Source organism: Strix aluco, chromosome 5 (assembly GCF_031877795.1).
Source record: "Strix aluco isolate bStrAlu1 chromosome 5, bStrAlu1.hap1, whole genome shotgun sequence".
In the NCBI taxonomy this organism is placed as follows: domain Eukaryota; kingdom Metazoa; phylum Chordata; class Aves; order Strigiformes; family Strigidae; genus Strix; species Strix aluco.
In genome coordinates, this window is record NC_133935.1 from 66,780,540 (window position 1) to 66,797,526 (window position 16,987).

The 16,987-nt window shown below is 38.8% G+C and overlaps 1 protein-coding gene across 2 annotated transcripts in view; it reads left to right on the plus strand.

Moving 5' to 3' along the window:
• IL17REL (interleukin 17 receptor E like) overlaps positions 1–13,650 on the plus strand; it is a 48,485-nt gene extending 34,835 nt beyond the window's left edge. The window contains exons 10-17 of one of the 2 annotated variants that reach the window (XM_074825489.1): positions 572–735; positions 3,090–3,137; positions 3,781–3,838; positions 4,176–4,321; positions 6,937–6,996; positions 8,056–8,113; positions 11,642–11,696; positions 12,684–13,650. In XM_074825489.1, coding sequence (XP_074681590.1) covers positions 572–735; positions 3,090–3,137; positions 3,781–3,838; positions 4,176–4,321; positions 6,937–6,996; positions 8,056–8,113; positions 11,642–11,696; positions 12,684–12,711 — 617 coding nt within the window. In that variant the 3' untranslated portion in view covers positions 12,712–13,650. The remainder of the gene's footprint in view (positions 1–571; positions 736–3,089; positions 3,138–3,780; positions 3,839–4,175; positions 4,322–6,936; positions 6,997–8,055; positions 8,114–11,641; positions 11,697–12,683) is intronic. The other variant, XM_074825490.1, reaches the window with a different exon arrangement.
• Positions 13,651–16,987: the final 3,337 nt, after the last annotated feature.

The following is a 16,987-nucleotide window of genomic DNA, read 5'->3' on the forward strand; positions in this document are numbered from 1 at the left end:
TTATTTATTGTGAATTAGTTGCACAGCTTTGTTATTGGAGTTCTTGATATTCAGCTAAAGGCTTGAATTTATACTCTTACATACAGGTGTACATGTAAGTGCTACACAAGGCACAGAATTTGAGTCTCCAATACCATGACCTCTAGTCAGTAATGTATGGATTCATTCCAGTTTATCATACACAGTTAACTGAAGGTCCTTGGTTAGGAATTTATGTGTGTTACACTCCCCCTGTGATTGATGGGCACAGAATTCACTTCCAGGAGCTTGTGCAGCCTACTTAAGAGCCTAGGTGTCATTCCCTGGTGATGCCTATCTATCACTGTAGTGGGAGATTGGTAAGACTAAGCTCTCAGGTTGAGTACCTCTGGTAAATGCCAACACTTTGGTGTGATGAATTCAAGTTTTACAGTGTTGCAGTGCGAAACACTGCAGTTCTGATTGGTGAAAATGACAAGGAAATGGAAAAGCAATGGTTTTGGTTTGAAGCACATGTATCAGTACCAGATTTGTGAACAAATTTGATTAATTTTTAGACATCTTGAATAACATTTCCACTCTTTGTGCACAGATACAAAGGCGCTATGGGATAATATTGTTTATAACCCAGCAACACAAACCTTAGCTTGGGAGCCAGCCTGTCCTGTGCTTGTCATGGTTAACCTATGCAGGTTAATGAAGTCTAACGACCACTGTGAAGATATACAAAACTCTTCCAAAAATTCTCCTGAGAAAGTAAGAGCTATGTAGATTTATTCAAACTGTGAGAAGGCCATGACCAAAGACATAATGTGAAGAGCTAGACTTTAGAATTAGAACAATTCCTTTCTGCTTCTCTGATACTTAAAACTATTCATAATCACAGTCTGTTCTTGTACAGTAACCACATGATTTATTCAGAGCTCATTGACTCACTATTAAGAAATAAAAAGTGGAGATGACTGTGAAGCTGGTAATGTTTGCTAAATTCTTTGGGGTAAATAGGGTCTGTTTTTCATTTATAGTAAAGGCATGATTCATCTGCCCTGACTTTACTGTCTAAAAGATAAGTGTTCAAGTCTATGCTATTCGTGTCAGATTCCCTTTAAAGTGAAACAGACATGTTGAGAGGACAACTCTTCTCATCTGAAGACAGGCATATAAGAAAGGTTGGAGTGATTTCTCTCTGAAGGTACCTCTTTCTTTTCAATGACTATCACAAGAGTCTACTGTGATTAGATCAGATTTGGATATTTAACATTTAGACACCTTAAATGTAAGTGAGATGAAGCAAAATCTCTTTAAAACTTACTGGAGACATAATGGTACTTTGGTAGGGCACAATTGCTTTGTACTCAGTTAAGGTCTCTCTGAAGTGCCTTCCTCAACCTGGTCCAGTGTCTTGAAATTGTGGGTATTGAAATATTGGGTTCCTTGGTTCTTCCAGCACTTATGTTCTGAAGTTGAAAAGGGTTTACATTGCACATATCTTGAACTGCTTAATAATTCAATCTGAAGTCTCATGATGCTGAATGCACTGGATTTATGAGGGTGGTTAGAATACCAGCTTTCATCTTGAAAAGTAGGTTTCAGGCTTTCCTGATTATGGAGAGAAGCCAGTAAACTTGAGGTAACAACTGAAAAGCCAAATAAAATAAAATACAAATTCTTAATTTTTGAAACTTTGAGTATTACTCTGATGACATGATTTGGAGTGGGGGAGTGACTCAAGGCTGTTGAATGTTTTTTTGATTAGGAACTCCTATCCAAGCATTCAGTGATTGTTCAGAGTCACCACGTTAAGGGTTTCAACAAAGCTTTGATCTTGCAAAACCAAATATATTTAATTTTATACATGTGAGTGGTCCCTGTGGGATTCATCATCTGCTGACAACAAGCACAACTCATTGCTTGCAGGAAAGAAAAAGAAATAAAAAAAAGAAAAGAAAAAAATGAAAAAAAAGAAAAAAGAAAAAAAAGAAAGAAGCCTAAAATGAGGTTTGGCTGGTAATGGTCATATCTATTACCCAGAATACAATCCAAGATTAGTTTATTACAGATGATGAATGTTTTCTTGTATTTATAATTTTCATGGACATGATGAATTTTCCCTTTTTTCTAATTAATCCTAAATGAAAGAAATGAATTTCATCCATTTCTTGTACTGTAACCCTGAAGAACACCTCTATAGTGTGCTGGAGTCTACTGCAGAGATTCCTCATATAGTGCCAGCTCCCCCAGTGAATCCACACATGCTGCACACTCTAATACCATGGATATGTACTGATCAGGCCCAGAAGCTACATAACTCTTCTCTCAAATTAGGGTGGGGCTTTCTCTGTTGATGGCAATGCCATCTCCATGTCTGAATGGTTTCTTACAGAAGTATCTTTTGTGACCATATTGTAGACATACCCAAGGACATCCATTATGTTCTCCTCAAAAAAGTTACAGGAAAAAGGTGTTACTATGGTCACGATGCCATATGTTGTGTGTAGGGTCCATTGTGCTCCGTCACTTGAGCAATGGTGTTTATTTAAATAAGATCACCTACATGGGTACCAATTGTTTATATGACACAAGGCTTTTTATGGTGAAGCCCTGGCAGATGAACAGCAGTTAAATCAAGAAAGCAATATTTTGTAGGTCACTTAAGCAGATGTTTAAAATTCAGTCTACATTTAAGTCTTTTTTGGAATAGGGATATGGAAAATAGAAAAATTTCTGAATTGAAGGTGGAACAACACTTTTGAGTGTACATTTGAAATTTCTGCTGAGTCGTTGATGAATGGTAAATAAGGGACTGAACCTAGATGTCTGTGTAATTAGAATTTTGCACACGAGCCACCACAGAATCAATTCATTAACTCTAGTTGGTCAGACTGACTATAAAAATGCTACATGGTACAGATAAAATGAAGCAAATTATTCAGTAGTCCAAAGTAGCGGTTGTTTCTATTCTTAATATTTTATGTGATTAACTTCCTGGGATGTTTATAAAGTAAACAAACCAGTTCCTTTCTCAGTAATCAAACAATGAAAATTATGGGTAACTGACTTTGTGAAACTAGTTAATGAAACTAGCTAATGCTGAGTGCTGTCTTTTCAAGCAGGTTAAATATTCTCGTGTGGACACTCACCCAAGACTTTGCATGAAGGTAAAGGGATTTCTTTGTAAAACACCTGCTAACTGTCCTCTTTCTGTCAGCTCTAAAAGAATGAGTTTCTAATGTTCTTTAGGATTAATAATTTTTTTCATAGCTCTGATGAATGGGAAGCAAGAATTAAGGAAATATGAAAGACTAGATTAACAGTAGGTTCTTCTGAAGTCAGCAGCAGGTCAGATTGTGCCCTCTGTTTTCTCTGCTTAAGCAAAGCAGAGAAAAAGTGTTTTAGGTCAATGCAAACTCTGAAGAATGCACCAAACTTAACATATAAAGTTTTCCATATTAAATATTTGGTAATAAAAATGATCAATACAGTACATTTACTGGAGTACCTTTTATGATTCTAGTTGAGAAAAGAATGACACATAAGGTTAATATAGGCATATTATTGTTTTCTTTTAGATTACTTTTAAGTCAGTGGAACTACAGGTTTCTGTAAAATAAGCATGTGCATAAATACCTGGAGAATTGGGGGACCTAATTTAAATCAAGAGTTGGAAGATACAATAGACCAGGAAAGATGTGAATTCACCTTCTGCAACTTTCTGAAATTCACTGATCATCTCTAGTTGAATCTGTAGCCACAGACTGAAATTGAAAAATCAGTTTTCCTAACAGATTTCTCTGCTTTCAGTTTACAACCAAGCAAGGCTCTTGGGTTAAATGTCCATTTGCTCATGGGGAATTTCCAGGTAAATATATTTTTTTAATTACATAATACTAAATTGTGAAAAATATTTAAATCAATCACTAGATATGAACCTTCTCCAGTAAGCAAGTGGATATGTTCACATCACTGTAGCTTCTAAATTATGGCAAAGAGATTTGTCAGCTTGCTACTTCTATGTATCCCCAGCAGATCAAGTGTTTATCAGTATAAAAAGTAACTAGTGGGGATCAGAATAATTACTCGCATATTATTTCATTGCACTTAACTAATTAAAAAGGCATTTATTTTAAATATTACAATTTAGAATATAATATATGGTCCTTGTACATCTAAAAGTAAGTCTTTTCCCCTAATATCAGCTTGGAAAATGAGAACTGCTGCAGTTGCAGAACAAATACAAGTTTTCTTCACATCCCAAACCAAGGCACAGTTCTCAGTGCTTGTGTGTAACAGGACGCAGTTGGCCTCATGTGAATCTGTTGGGATGCACCATTCAGTCTCTGTGGTTTGTATATGTTATTTCTTAAACATTGTAAGACTTTTAAATATATCTGACTGCATTCATTTATTATTCCATTTATCACTCTGCAGCTTGAAAGCATTAATAAACCCATGCACGTACGTATTGGAACAATTACTGGAACATTTTTAAAGCATGTAGTTTTAATTCGGATCCCACACTGAAGAAAGAAATAAATAAGGATCCTGAAGTCAAATGAATCACATCACAGGAAGTGGCTATTGAGTGGGACCTTGATGTGCTTTAAACATCATCTTTGTGGTGTAGTATTTCTATTATGTACATGGCAAATGTTAGTGTTAGTATTAGTATTTCATATATGGGTCACTGATACAACTGACCTGGCAAATCTCACATCATGAAACATAAGACTTGAGGCATAAATCCATGATGATGAGCCACGCTAAATCTCACAGCTGCCAAAACAAATTCAACACACAAAAAAGGTAAGTCTTCAGCCAAAATAGATTTTTGAGCTGGCTGACTGTGACTACACAACTGCTTCTTCCAGCAAAGTGGGGAAGAGAGGGAAAAAGATTATGGGAGGGTGAGATTTCTGTTTCAGGCAGCAGCTGGTCAGGAAGTGGGAGCTTCATTCCTCTCTTGCAACTAAGCCTGTATCTCAGACACTTTCAGTGCAGCACTGTGGCTTGCCCTTGCCCTTCAACCTTCCCAACCAGAGTTACCTTGTTGGCCTGACTTGTGATCTACTGAGAGGTACATCTGGAAAGCAGGGTCAAAGAGAAGAGGAGTGGCCATAGTATTATTTTTCAAATAGGAGAATATTAGCAGGATAGGGTCTAGGAGCTACTAGGACCACCATGATGAAAGGCATCCTGCTGGTTCAGCAGCCAGCTCCTCAGTAGTCTTATGTCCACCCCTAAATGTGTGCTCCTGCTGTCTCCTCCACTGACCAGATATATCAGATGTCATATGATGGATTTTGAGAAAGTTGAGAAATTCATATGTTGTGATTTCTACTGTTATTCCTGACTGTGCCCACTGACTTCATGCTGCTGTAGGGGGATGTGCTTTAGAAGAGACAAGCATGCTGTAGCTCCTACACCTGTCCTCTTTTTAAGATATATTCCAGCTGTACTTCCTTTGCCACTGTATGCACATACATGGTGCAGCTGTGACTTTTTCAAGTACCTCTGATGCTTTCAGTGTGCAGGGTGCATATGCTAGGGGGTAGCTGACAAGGAGGCAGCTATGAATAAGGACTTCTTAAACTCAAAGGGGTGGACACTGAAAGCTGAATTTATTTTCTAATTAATCAGTTCAAGTCTTTATTACATCTCTGGTGCTGAATGTAACAGAGAAGCTGTTAAAAGCAGTTTCCCAACTCAGCTGTGCTGCTGAAGCTAAGCACATGCTAAGTGGAACATGATAACTGCTTCTGCAGGAGATCCCAGAGCTGAATAATCATGGGGAAAGGCTGGGAAAAAACAGCTATCCTGATCAACACAGACCACGGAGGGCATTGGTGGCACTATCAAGAGACTGTCCTAATGGGGAAGGATGTCTGGGGAAATGCTGTATTATTGGCAAAGATGGAGATCTGCATGGTAGAAGAGTTGTCAAACTCTATGTTCAGTGAACATTTACAGTGGCACTTTGCTTCAACTGGCTTATTTCACATGAAATCTGTGGAGTTTAGGCTTTCTGGTTTTAAAGGTTCCCTGTGTGAATTACTAAGTGAGAAGGGTAATGGTGAAGCACCAATAAATCACAGCTAGGTATTGAAATGTGTGTTTCATGAAGGGCACTGATGCATTTAAAAATGCTGTTTTCTTCCTTCTGGTACAAAGCTGTTATGTGCTCTGCTACTGTGACAGAATGGGAGCCCATATAAAAATGGAGCCCACAAAACCCCACATACAGTTCCTGTCTCAACACCATGAGCGATATACACAAAATTTTCATCAAGACGTAGCTCTGTGTTCCTAGAAACCAATGGTCATTATTTCCCTAGTAATCCCTGTTCAGCTGTGCTCAAAAAGGAACATATTCACCTAATTTGCCTGAAATTATTTTAGGAGTTTGCCACACAAAGAGAGCAGTGTAGGATTCATAGCTATTAGTGGAGTAACTAACTATTTTGAGGACAAACCATAAACAATCAAACGTTAAGTGTCAGAACAGTCATTTAGGACAATTTTACCCTAAGGCTGGACTTGTTCTCAGCATACAATGTGATGGGGAATCCAGAACTATAAAGAAAGGGTCATTCCTTCAACTCATGTACACCAGGGAAAGGAAGTGAAGATGCTCATTGGCTAACGTGGTGTGAGCAGCCATGGTGGGGAGGGTGTCCTGCCTTATGATACTTCATAAAATGCAGGAACATTTTCCCTCTTCCCGTGCTGCCCAAATTGTGCTTGGCAAAGCTACACCAGCTGCTTATGGTTATTGAGATCTGGGGATATCTCTGAAAATAAATAACCTTCCATAATGAGTATGTACTTTATTAATTTTCTGACACAATAGAATATGTAGCATTATTGTCAAACAAACCAAAGAACTGGAGAGACGCAACACATTTTCATTGTTCGAGGGTACAGAAAATAATAGTTTTCAATTTGTTTTCTTTTCATTAGGGAGATTCTGTATCAATCACTATGTCACGGGAAATGTGTGGGTCAACAATTTGCATTCAGGTATGTGTCTTGATTTTGCCAGCTACTCTGTACAAGATAAACAAATCATTAAAAAAAAAAAAAACCACACAAAAAAGAAAACCAGCAGGCACTTTCACTGCTTTCTCCTCCCAGCCAAATCTGATTACTGTGCAAATGGAGTTGGCAAAGAGCATTATTTATAGCTTGATGTGCTGCCACCATCTCTCATTGAGATGACATTAATTAACAGAGAAGTTGCTCTCCATGATCTTGCTCCTTTGTCAGTGGCAGATAAAGGAATATCATCAGGAAATTGTTAATCCTGATTTTATATGTTCCTTTGTAATAAAAATTTCCAAGGTATCAAAAGATCCAAGTAAATCATAGATGAATTTTTCAAAAATTGACATTAGCTGGAAAAGGTTAGACATACAGCAAACAGTACAGTAAGTGCATAGTATGCTAGAATTAGCACTCTTGAAAGCAGAGCTGAGCAAATTATTTCTGACATTTTTGCACACTATTTCCGTAGCTGAACTTTATTAAGACAAAATTAATAGAAAATGAGCATGAAGCTGATTGATAGGTTTATTCCTCTCTGGAGTTAATGTTCTCAGCAGACACCAGGACAAGAGAGACTGACAGCCAGAGCTGTGAGACTTCAGCAGCTGCCCAGGAAGGCCCTTGTCAGCCTCACCTTCATTGCTAGGAAGAAAGGGGCAAGATGGAAGTGAGATTGGCAAGAGCCTTCTGGGTAATGAGAGTTGTTCTTTCCCTAGTGAAAAATCAGATTTGGTGGCAATATCGATGTTTTCTTGCATAAAAAATTTATTCTGTAAATAAGATATCTGTCAGAATACAGTTCTACGGCCCTCCTCAAAAAAACATCTGACTTGCTTTATCATTTAGAAACCTAAAAGTGGTTGCAACTCACTAAATATACACTAGACCAGCAGTCTCCATATGCATTTATTTAAAAACAGTTTAAAAAGTGCAGTCACTTGAGTAAACTAATAAAGAAATCTCATTTTGTCAACACAAATGTTTAGTAACAGTTCTGCTGAAAGGGGAATAAGACTCAATTCTTTCTTTTAAAAGGGCTGGAGGACTGATGTAGATTATTCAGTTCCACTGCAGATCTGTGATATCCACTGTGGTAAGTATGAACGATAACAAAAGAAGAATTAGGTCTTGACTGTATAGAAGAGAGCATCTCAGCTGAAGTATGTCTTCATTGGGAAACTGAGGTGGGATTCACCTGACTGAATGTGGGTCTGCATGTAAGCTAGATATGCTCAGCTTCCTTTATAGACAATGGACTTGTATACCTCGACTAGCTTTTAATTAGCTACTGCAAGGGCAACTTGTGTGGCTGGCTGTTTTCTCTGCTTCCTGGGTGAGTTTTCCATCCTATGCCAAGTTCTGCATGCCACACCTATATTTACCTTGCTGTCAGTACATGAGGTAACTAGTTAAAAACAATCATTGGCAAGTAGGTACACAGTGCTACTGTTAATTCCCCACCTCTACAAATGGGACAGTAGTACTGCCTTCCACTGCAGAAGTACGGTGATGATATTATTATCACAGAATCACAGAATCATCTAGGTTGGAAAGGACCTTGAAGATCATCTAGCCCAACCTTTAACCTAGCATTGGCAGTTCCAACTACACCATATCCCTCAGCGCTATGTCGACCCTACTCTTAAACACCTCCAGGGATGGGGACTCCACCACTGCACTGGGTAGCCCATTCCAATGCCTAACAACCCATTCTGTAAAGAAATACTTCCTAATATCCAGTCTAAACCTTCCCTGGCGCAACTTGAGGCCATTACCTCTTGTCCTATCACTCATTACTTGGATAAAGAGACTCATCCCCAGCTCTCTGCAACCTCCTTTCAGGTAGTTGTAGAGGGCGATGAGGTCTCCCCTCAGCCTCCTCTTCTCCAGACTAAACAACCCCAGTTCCCTCAGCCGCTCCTCGTACGACATGTGCTCCAGACCCTTCACCAGCTTCGTTGCCCTTCTCTGGACACGCTCGAGTAATTCAATGTCCTTTTTGTAGTGAGGGGCCCAAAACTGAACACAGTAATTGAGGTGCGGCCTCACCAGTGCCGAGTACAGGGGTAAGATCACTTCCCTGTCCCTGCTGGCCACGCTATTTCTGATGCAAGCCAGGATGCCATTGGCCTTCTTGGCCACCTGGGCACACTGCTGGCTCATGTTCAGCCAGCTGTCAATCAACACCCCCAGGTCCCTCTCTGACTGGCAGCTCTCCAGCCACTCCTCCCCAAGCCTGTAGCACTGCTGGGAGTTGTTGTGGCCCAAGTGCAGCACCCGGCATTTGGCCTTATTGAAGCTCACACAGTTGGCCTTAGCCCATCACTCCAGCCTGTCCAGATCTCTCTGCAGAGCCTTCCTACGCTCGAGCAGATCAATACTCCCACCCAACTTGGTGTCCTCTGCAAACTTACTGAGGGTCCACTCGATCCCCTCGTCTAGGTCATCAATAAAGATGTTAAACAGGAGTGGCCCCAAAACCGAGCCCTGGGGGACACCACTCGTGACCGGCCGCCAACCGGATTTAACTCCATTCATCATAACTCTTTGGACCCGGCCATCCAGCCAGTTTTTTACCCAGCAAAGCGTGTGATCATCCAAGCCTCGAGCGGCCAGTAAATATGATTTGAGGCACACTTAGATACACTCATGGAGTCAGAATATTCTGAAATCTTCAAGCCTTGAAAGGAAGGCGTTGTAGAAGTTAGTGAGTTCAGAGTGAACTAAGGCTGTGGGGTTTACTGTGAAGAGCACAGGAGTAGACTGACTAGTTTAGAACTAAAAAGTCTAAAAGGAGTCAAGCTGAGAGAAAGCTCAATCTAAGTATTGCCAAAACCATCCTTCCAAACTCACCCAAACAAACTACCTGCCCTCCCAGGTCATTGTAACCAGTGATTTCTATGACAGATTTTCTCTGCTGTCTCAAAATACCTGTCAGTTAACTGTAGCTTCAGATTTGGAAGCCTGATACTAAAGGAGGGGGCTTGAATCTGTAGTCTAAATGTTCTCTGTGCAAGCACTTGCATAATCCTAGTTCAGGTTTCTTCTCCACTTAAAAACTCGTAACAAGCCCACTCAAGGTGAATCAATTAAATAATCAGAGCATTGTGATTCGTGTAGTCTGGATGCATTTTCCTTATTCGTACTTTCCTTTTAACAAATGTAAGGCTATGATGAAAGTGTGTAAAATAATGAAAGGCTCCAGAGCTGGCAGTCTGGGGATCCCCCTCTACTTTATAGTAGGAGAGAATTGTTATATATATAGTAGGAGAGCATGTTAAATGAAAATGGTGGAACACCAAAAACTGACTAAAGAACTTTTTGTGCACAGTATTTCATTTAAATGTGGAACTTTTTGATCAAGAATTTGTGGAGATTCAGAAAAGAATATGAGAAACTGTGTGCATATCAAGAATATAAGAACTGTAATGCATGATCACTGTGTTTGTTGTATTGAGGATATTAACCTCATGCTTCATGGATTCTGCCATACTTTATATTTTTGGGATAATGTGATCCACACTAGCAGGTGGATAATTCCATCTATGTCAGCTAACCAGGAAGGGGTTCCCAAGACCTCACTATGAGGCAGATGGTACAAGTCAATGTCAGAGATGGGAAACTGAACTAGGTGGGTCCAACTCATTGCTGTAATTCCTGTGTTCTTAATGACTTGTTGGGAGCCATCAACTGCTTGCCATGTGTAAGATTTTTAATGTAATAGTAATAGCATTACTACTAAGGATTTTTGTATTCTTAAATGCTTATTTTCTACAGCAAACATATTTTGTCAAGCACTAGTTTTTTAAAATCAGGAAATGATGGAAGTTTCTTAAAGACAATGTCACCAAGAGTGATAATTCTTACACTGGGATGCTATTGTGTTTGAACCTAAGATGTTAAGAAAGTCCACAAAAAGGTGAAGGGAATATTAAACCTAAGATTTTTCCGTAATTTGTGACAATTTGGACTACACAAAATGTCACAGTAAATGAGATTTATAATTCTTATAATGGCATAGTGAAAATAGTGAAAATATTTACTGCATACATCTTTCTAAAATAGAAATTTAAATTGTTAAGTATCACTGTTAAAGGTACCGAGCAGCATCAGTGTGTCCAAAAGAGCCATGTTATTAACATGTATTTTGTTACTCAAAACCAAGATTCAAGTGATGACAGTATCTATTATAAAAAAAACCAGTGTAGCTAACCATCATGAAGACTACACTCTTTCCAGCTGCAAGAGGAGTTTTCTGGCACATAGAATACCTTATATTGCAATGCATTGCATTTTTCTATCAGTAGCTGTGTTTTGGAATCAGAATGGCTTAGCCTTATTTGCTCTACAGAGGATGGAAATGGGAAAATAATTTTGTTTGCATTTAATAGCATTGACTTAGAGGCAAAACTTTGTGTTCTTTTTAAATTTTATTTTTCCTTTGGCCACTTTTCTGGATTCCATTTAACATAGCTAAACATTTTGAGACATTATTTCACCTATTATAAAGAAACTTAACTATTCTGAATGAAACAATAACCCAAATCAGTTAATGTGAGAACAAATGCATGAATCATAATGAAAACAAAATGGCAACCTACCTTTGAACTTGTTTCTTCAGGTTTTTGTGGTCAGACATACGGTGATGGAAACCCAGCAAAGGCCATGACACACAGGTATCCATCCAATGTATAGTTTAAAACATCTTTGAGAGTTGATGGTGTTGTTAATCCTGAAAACATATCATTGGCCTCTCCAAAGAATAGAAGCAATGTCTGAGCAAATTTTGTACTAGCCAGCAGGAATATCGGGTTCCTATCTCTCCCTTTTCCTTGTCCCCACTGAAGACATCTCTTGCTTGTGTGCTCTCTCTCCTCTTGCTCTCTCTCTATTGCACCACAGTGCAGTCTGGCATCAGAGGTAGCTGCCTTGCTACTATGGAGAGAGGACAAAGGGAGACAAGTAACCAGCGGAAGTGAGAAGCTTGTAAAGTAACAAGACAACCTTCAAGAGCCCTAGAACAATCTCAGATTTGCTGAGCATGACATTCACATTATTTACACCTGCCCCCTGCTTTTTCCCTGACATTTGCAGGCAGATCAGTCCCCTCTGTGCTCTCACTCATTAGATGTGTCTGCTCAGCTGTTCCAGTGCTTCTTTTCATTCTCACAGCCCTTTGCAAAACACCTATTCCTAAATTGTAATCAAATCAGTAATTAATGCAGCCCATAGATGTATGATTTGGTAGACCCAGAGCTCTTAAAATGCTCCTCCTTTAAGGATACCCTTTCAGAGGCGATCTAGAATAGCAGGAGCAACTTAGAACTCCGGAGAGAATAGAGATGCTCTGAAAAGCCCTTGTTCAAAGATGGAAAAAACATGCAGCTTTGCAGAAGTTACGCAAGTCATGTGGTTGAGAAAGGGGCTACCATTTTGCTTTGAGGCAGTCTTTTCCCTTGTCAGAAGATATCATTACAGAATAAAGTATCTTGGTTTTGTTCACTTGTTCATATGAGTGCTGTTTGGACTGTGACAGTCAAGTCCACAAACTGTAGACAGATGGTTAGATTTGTTATTTAACTCCAACTGTATATGAATGAAATGAACTCTCACACTTCAGAGAAAAGAAGCCAATCTTCTTTCCTCTTCTGTTTTTCCCCTAGAATGAAGAGTGTGCATTCCGTGCACTGAATTTAAGAACACATTTTCAAGGTCCTTAATATCTTCTCAACATCAAGTTGTATTTTGGTTCAACTTGCAAGTCTTGTCTAACTGGTCATATCTCATGTTAGTAGTTTCTGCTAATTACTGACATTATTCTCATGAGTGAAGAATTTAGCAAGCCAAACCTATTCTAACATATCCAAAAGAAGCTGTATTATTGTGCCTCATTTCCCAGTATTTCAAGACAAAAAAGTCTTAGATCACTTAGAGAATCAGGTTCACATTTTCCTTCTAAATTAATATTTTATATACAATATGTTATAAATGAGTACATTCATAGTACCTTGTGTACCTATGGAACAAATATTTCAGATTTTCTTATTTGTAACCTTCATTTTTAAACCAGAAGCAAAACATTTTGAGAAATGAAGAATGAAGGAAGATTTCTCAGCTTTGTTACATTAATGTTCTTTGTAATTTCCTTTGTTTTCTGATGCCATTCTGATGATCTCACCTAGACGGACCATACTCCTTAAATATGTCTAACAACTGCTTTCTGTGTTTGCATTTGTATTTGATTTGGACATAACTGTCCTATTTGTCTGAGAAGGTACATGTCTTTGGTTTCATAGCTATTTAAAACTGTCATGTGGAAATCCAGTCTAGAAGGAAATAGTTTAGTGGAAAGAATTTAAGTTTTTTTTCCCATTATATCAGTATTTATACTCCATTGTTGAGAATATTACACACTGTACTGATTATCAAACATTTGGCCTTTATTTCACTGAATACTCCTGTCAAACATCCTTACTTCCTGTTGTGTAACAAGGAAATAAAGCCAACTAAAAGATGATTAATAGCAAATCCTGAAACCATGTGGAATTGCTCATGGGGGATCAGGAATATGGGTGGGGAGTAAGGGTCTGGAACAAGAAGCTGATCAATAAAAAAAATTTTCCATCTGAATGTTTTTTTTTGTTTGAAGACTTTCAAAGACCAATTTACAGGAGACAAATATGGTGTAAGAGACATATCTGTTGTTTTGAAACATGAGGGTTTTGAGGTGCCCTGAAGAGGACAAATTCTGCTTGACTCTTTTGATATCAAAGCTTCATTGCATAGACGACACATATGTTAGATATATTCTTATTCCAAGCAGTGCTACAGCTCCAAAAGCAGAGGTGGCAAGGCAGCTTTCCTGAAGCATTTAGTTACTTGCTTTGGCTGTGAAATAGAAGCACTGATCTATTCGGACATCTGCTTTTCCTTTAATACCTTCCAGACTGCAGCCAGAAACAAGTCATTCAGCCATTCAACTGAGAGAGCATCATAACACTATTCTCTTAACTTTCCTCCAGTGGAAAAGTCTTTTCTGTAGGAAAGGTTGATTTGTACAGTGTGCTTTTTTTTTGCAGCAAAGTCTTAAGATCAACTGTTTGAATATGTCCTCAGACTGAAAATGAATTAAAGTTTTACAGGTGTGGCAGGATCTGAAAACCTAAGTGTAGCGAAGACAAAACACAGCCTCCAATGAGAAGTTCATAAGAGGTCCTGAAGCAACTATAGCTGTACTGATGCTCGATGCTTTCAATGATAAGGTCCTGTTTCAGCTGCACAGACACTAAATCTCTTGCAGTATATCTTCTCTTGTTGGCTGCAGTGATGGAAATAGCAAAGAGGATGTGACCAGCCATGGTCCTGATCACTTTCATGTGGCTTTACAGGAAAGCATGAATGGTGAACATAGCAGACATGTCACTTAAATTAACTGTCTGAAAGTAAAGTGTTCATTCAAAGGTAGTAGTCTAGGCTCCCATGATGACCACTGCAGACAGATAGGTACTTCCCAAGCACAATTCATTCTGCTTGGATACTTGTTTTAGAGGGAGCCTAGACAACTTAGCCTAAGTGCTTACCATTGAGATATTCCTGTTTACAGCAATATTTGTAAATAATAGTATTTCCATACTTTGGCTCAGGTCTGCCTGTTTGTGTTTGTGTAGTGAGAAAATTGCTGGTAGCTTTTCTGATTGACTCCCAAGCTGATCTTTGAGTCCTGATTCTAATACGCTACTTCAGGTAAATATTGTCTTTTCTGATTACAAATTCCTGCTCCACCTGAGACTACCTCTTCCCACTCTCTCAAGTAGTGACTTGGACCACCCTGTACATGTAACACACAGGAAGGAGTTCCACTTGGGTGCTTCCTTTTCTAGAGAAATTAAAGACTTCTGCATTACTAAGCTACCAGATAATACTGTCCTTGTGACATTACAGCTACAAAAATAAAGTGTTCTGTTTGTTTGTTTGTTCTTTTTTACATAACATTTTAAACGTTGGTAGGCCAATCCTGAAAGAAGGTATGAGAACCTTTCCCAACTCTAAAAGTATTCATTTTCCTCTGCTGACCACTGAAATATTTTATTTTCTCACCCAAACTATGCAATAGTTTTGCAGAATTGACTGATGCACAAGTAAATGTGCTGTAATAACAGTCAAATGCAAAACTCCCCTGTGTGATTGCCTATAGACTTGGCTAATTCTGTAGAGCCTCCATTCTTTTGTTGAAGGAAATTCCCTTCTTGCTTATTGTGGGCCCAGTCCAATCACCCTATTTTGAGACAACCTGCAGTTATTTTGTTTTCATGTCATCTGTACATTCTTACTATTATCACAGAGCATCAATGTCCCAGTTCTTCCGATATTAGTATATATCAGAATATCATTGAGGTATAGCAAAAACACTGATAGATGCTTTGTACTAATCTCTTCAGAAGACTTTCAGTTGTGTCTAATGCATTACACAAACCTGAAACTATAATTTAAAGTTACCACATAAACTAAAGTAGTTTTCCTCCACTTATTTAGGGATTTATTTGCACTTGCCACACCCACACCGGGTCTGGTGTGGGAAACCAGACTGATGCTGCAGCAATATTTTGGATGTCTTTATTTGCAGTAGTGGATACATTTCCTTGATAGCAAGTTATAGTTGTGTGGTATGCTTGAATTGCCACACCCTAATGAGTAGCTGTGTATTCACTAAGCCGTAATAATAGCCACAGCAGATCTAGTCCAGTGCTCTGCAGTCTGTGTTCCTGACCCATCTCTTTTCTGGACTTCTGATAAACTACTTCAGAGAAATAAATGGGAAGAGAAATAATGACTACTTTTGCAGGGTTTACTGCTGATTTCACTTCCTGAACTACAAAGTCAGGCATGTGTGAGCCAGCAGAAGGGAAGCAGCCCAGCTATAGGGGCTACAGTGCTGCTCCTGTTAGTTCCTTAGATAGCAGATTGACCGAACTGTAATGTAACACTGCAAGCTGATCACGTATCTGTGCCTACGAAACTGAAGATAATTTATTTTCTTCAATTTACTGTGAAAAGTTGCAATGAGCAAATTCCCTTTACTCATATTCTGTAACAGCTGGCCTTAAAAAACGGTGACTTTATCTTATATCTCATATCCCCTGTAAGTTTTTTATTGTACATAAAATATCTTTCCTGGATTAAGAAAACAATTTTTCTCTCTTATCCAGAAAGCCCTTTAGTGCAAACATGTAATGCTGCAGTGTTTAGTGCAGTACTGGAACAAGTCCAGTAGCAACAGTGGGAACTAGTACTCCCATCCCTCTTCTGGTTTTCTGCTGCTCCAAGCCATTGTCAGTATCACTGGATCACATTTTGCAGGAATAGGCCCTTTTATGTGGCACTAAGTGCCACTTTTAAAAAACTTTAATTAAATGAGCAAGGAGCAGTTCCTCTATTGGATTCACAAGAACTCTAGAAATTTTGATTTTCTAGGAACCATCAGTGTCAAGACAGATCTCATCTGCTCTCCATCTTACATTGGACTAAAGGACTCCTTAGTATACAGCTGATACAATAATACTGAAAAGCAGATGATAATTTCACTAGACTGCATCTTTCAACAGGTTGAATATGTAAGATATATTTCCTGCCGTTGAATACCTCCTGACTAATGAAACCTAAACCATCCTCTTTTAAAGCTGTGTAAGTTCCTATATAACTTCTAAAGGTATCATTTTTGAAATCAGCTTGGGATGGGATCATGTTCCACATTGCTGTCTCCACACGAGTGCTGTAAGATTTTGGACCTTTTCATACTGTATCCGGTATAATCAAAAAACTCTTACCTTTGAGTACCTAGCCACTATTACCTAGCCACTATTACACTATTATTACCTAGCCACTATTCTCATATATTTCACAACTTCTAGTACATGTTCAGTGGCTAAACACCCACTGCAGAGGTTTCCAAGCTTTTCTCTCATAGCTT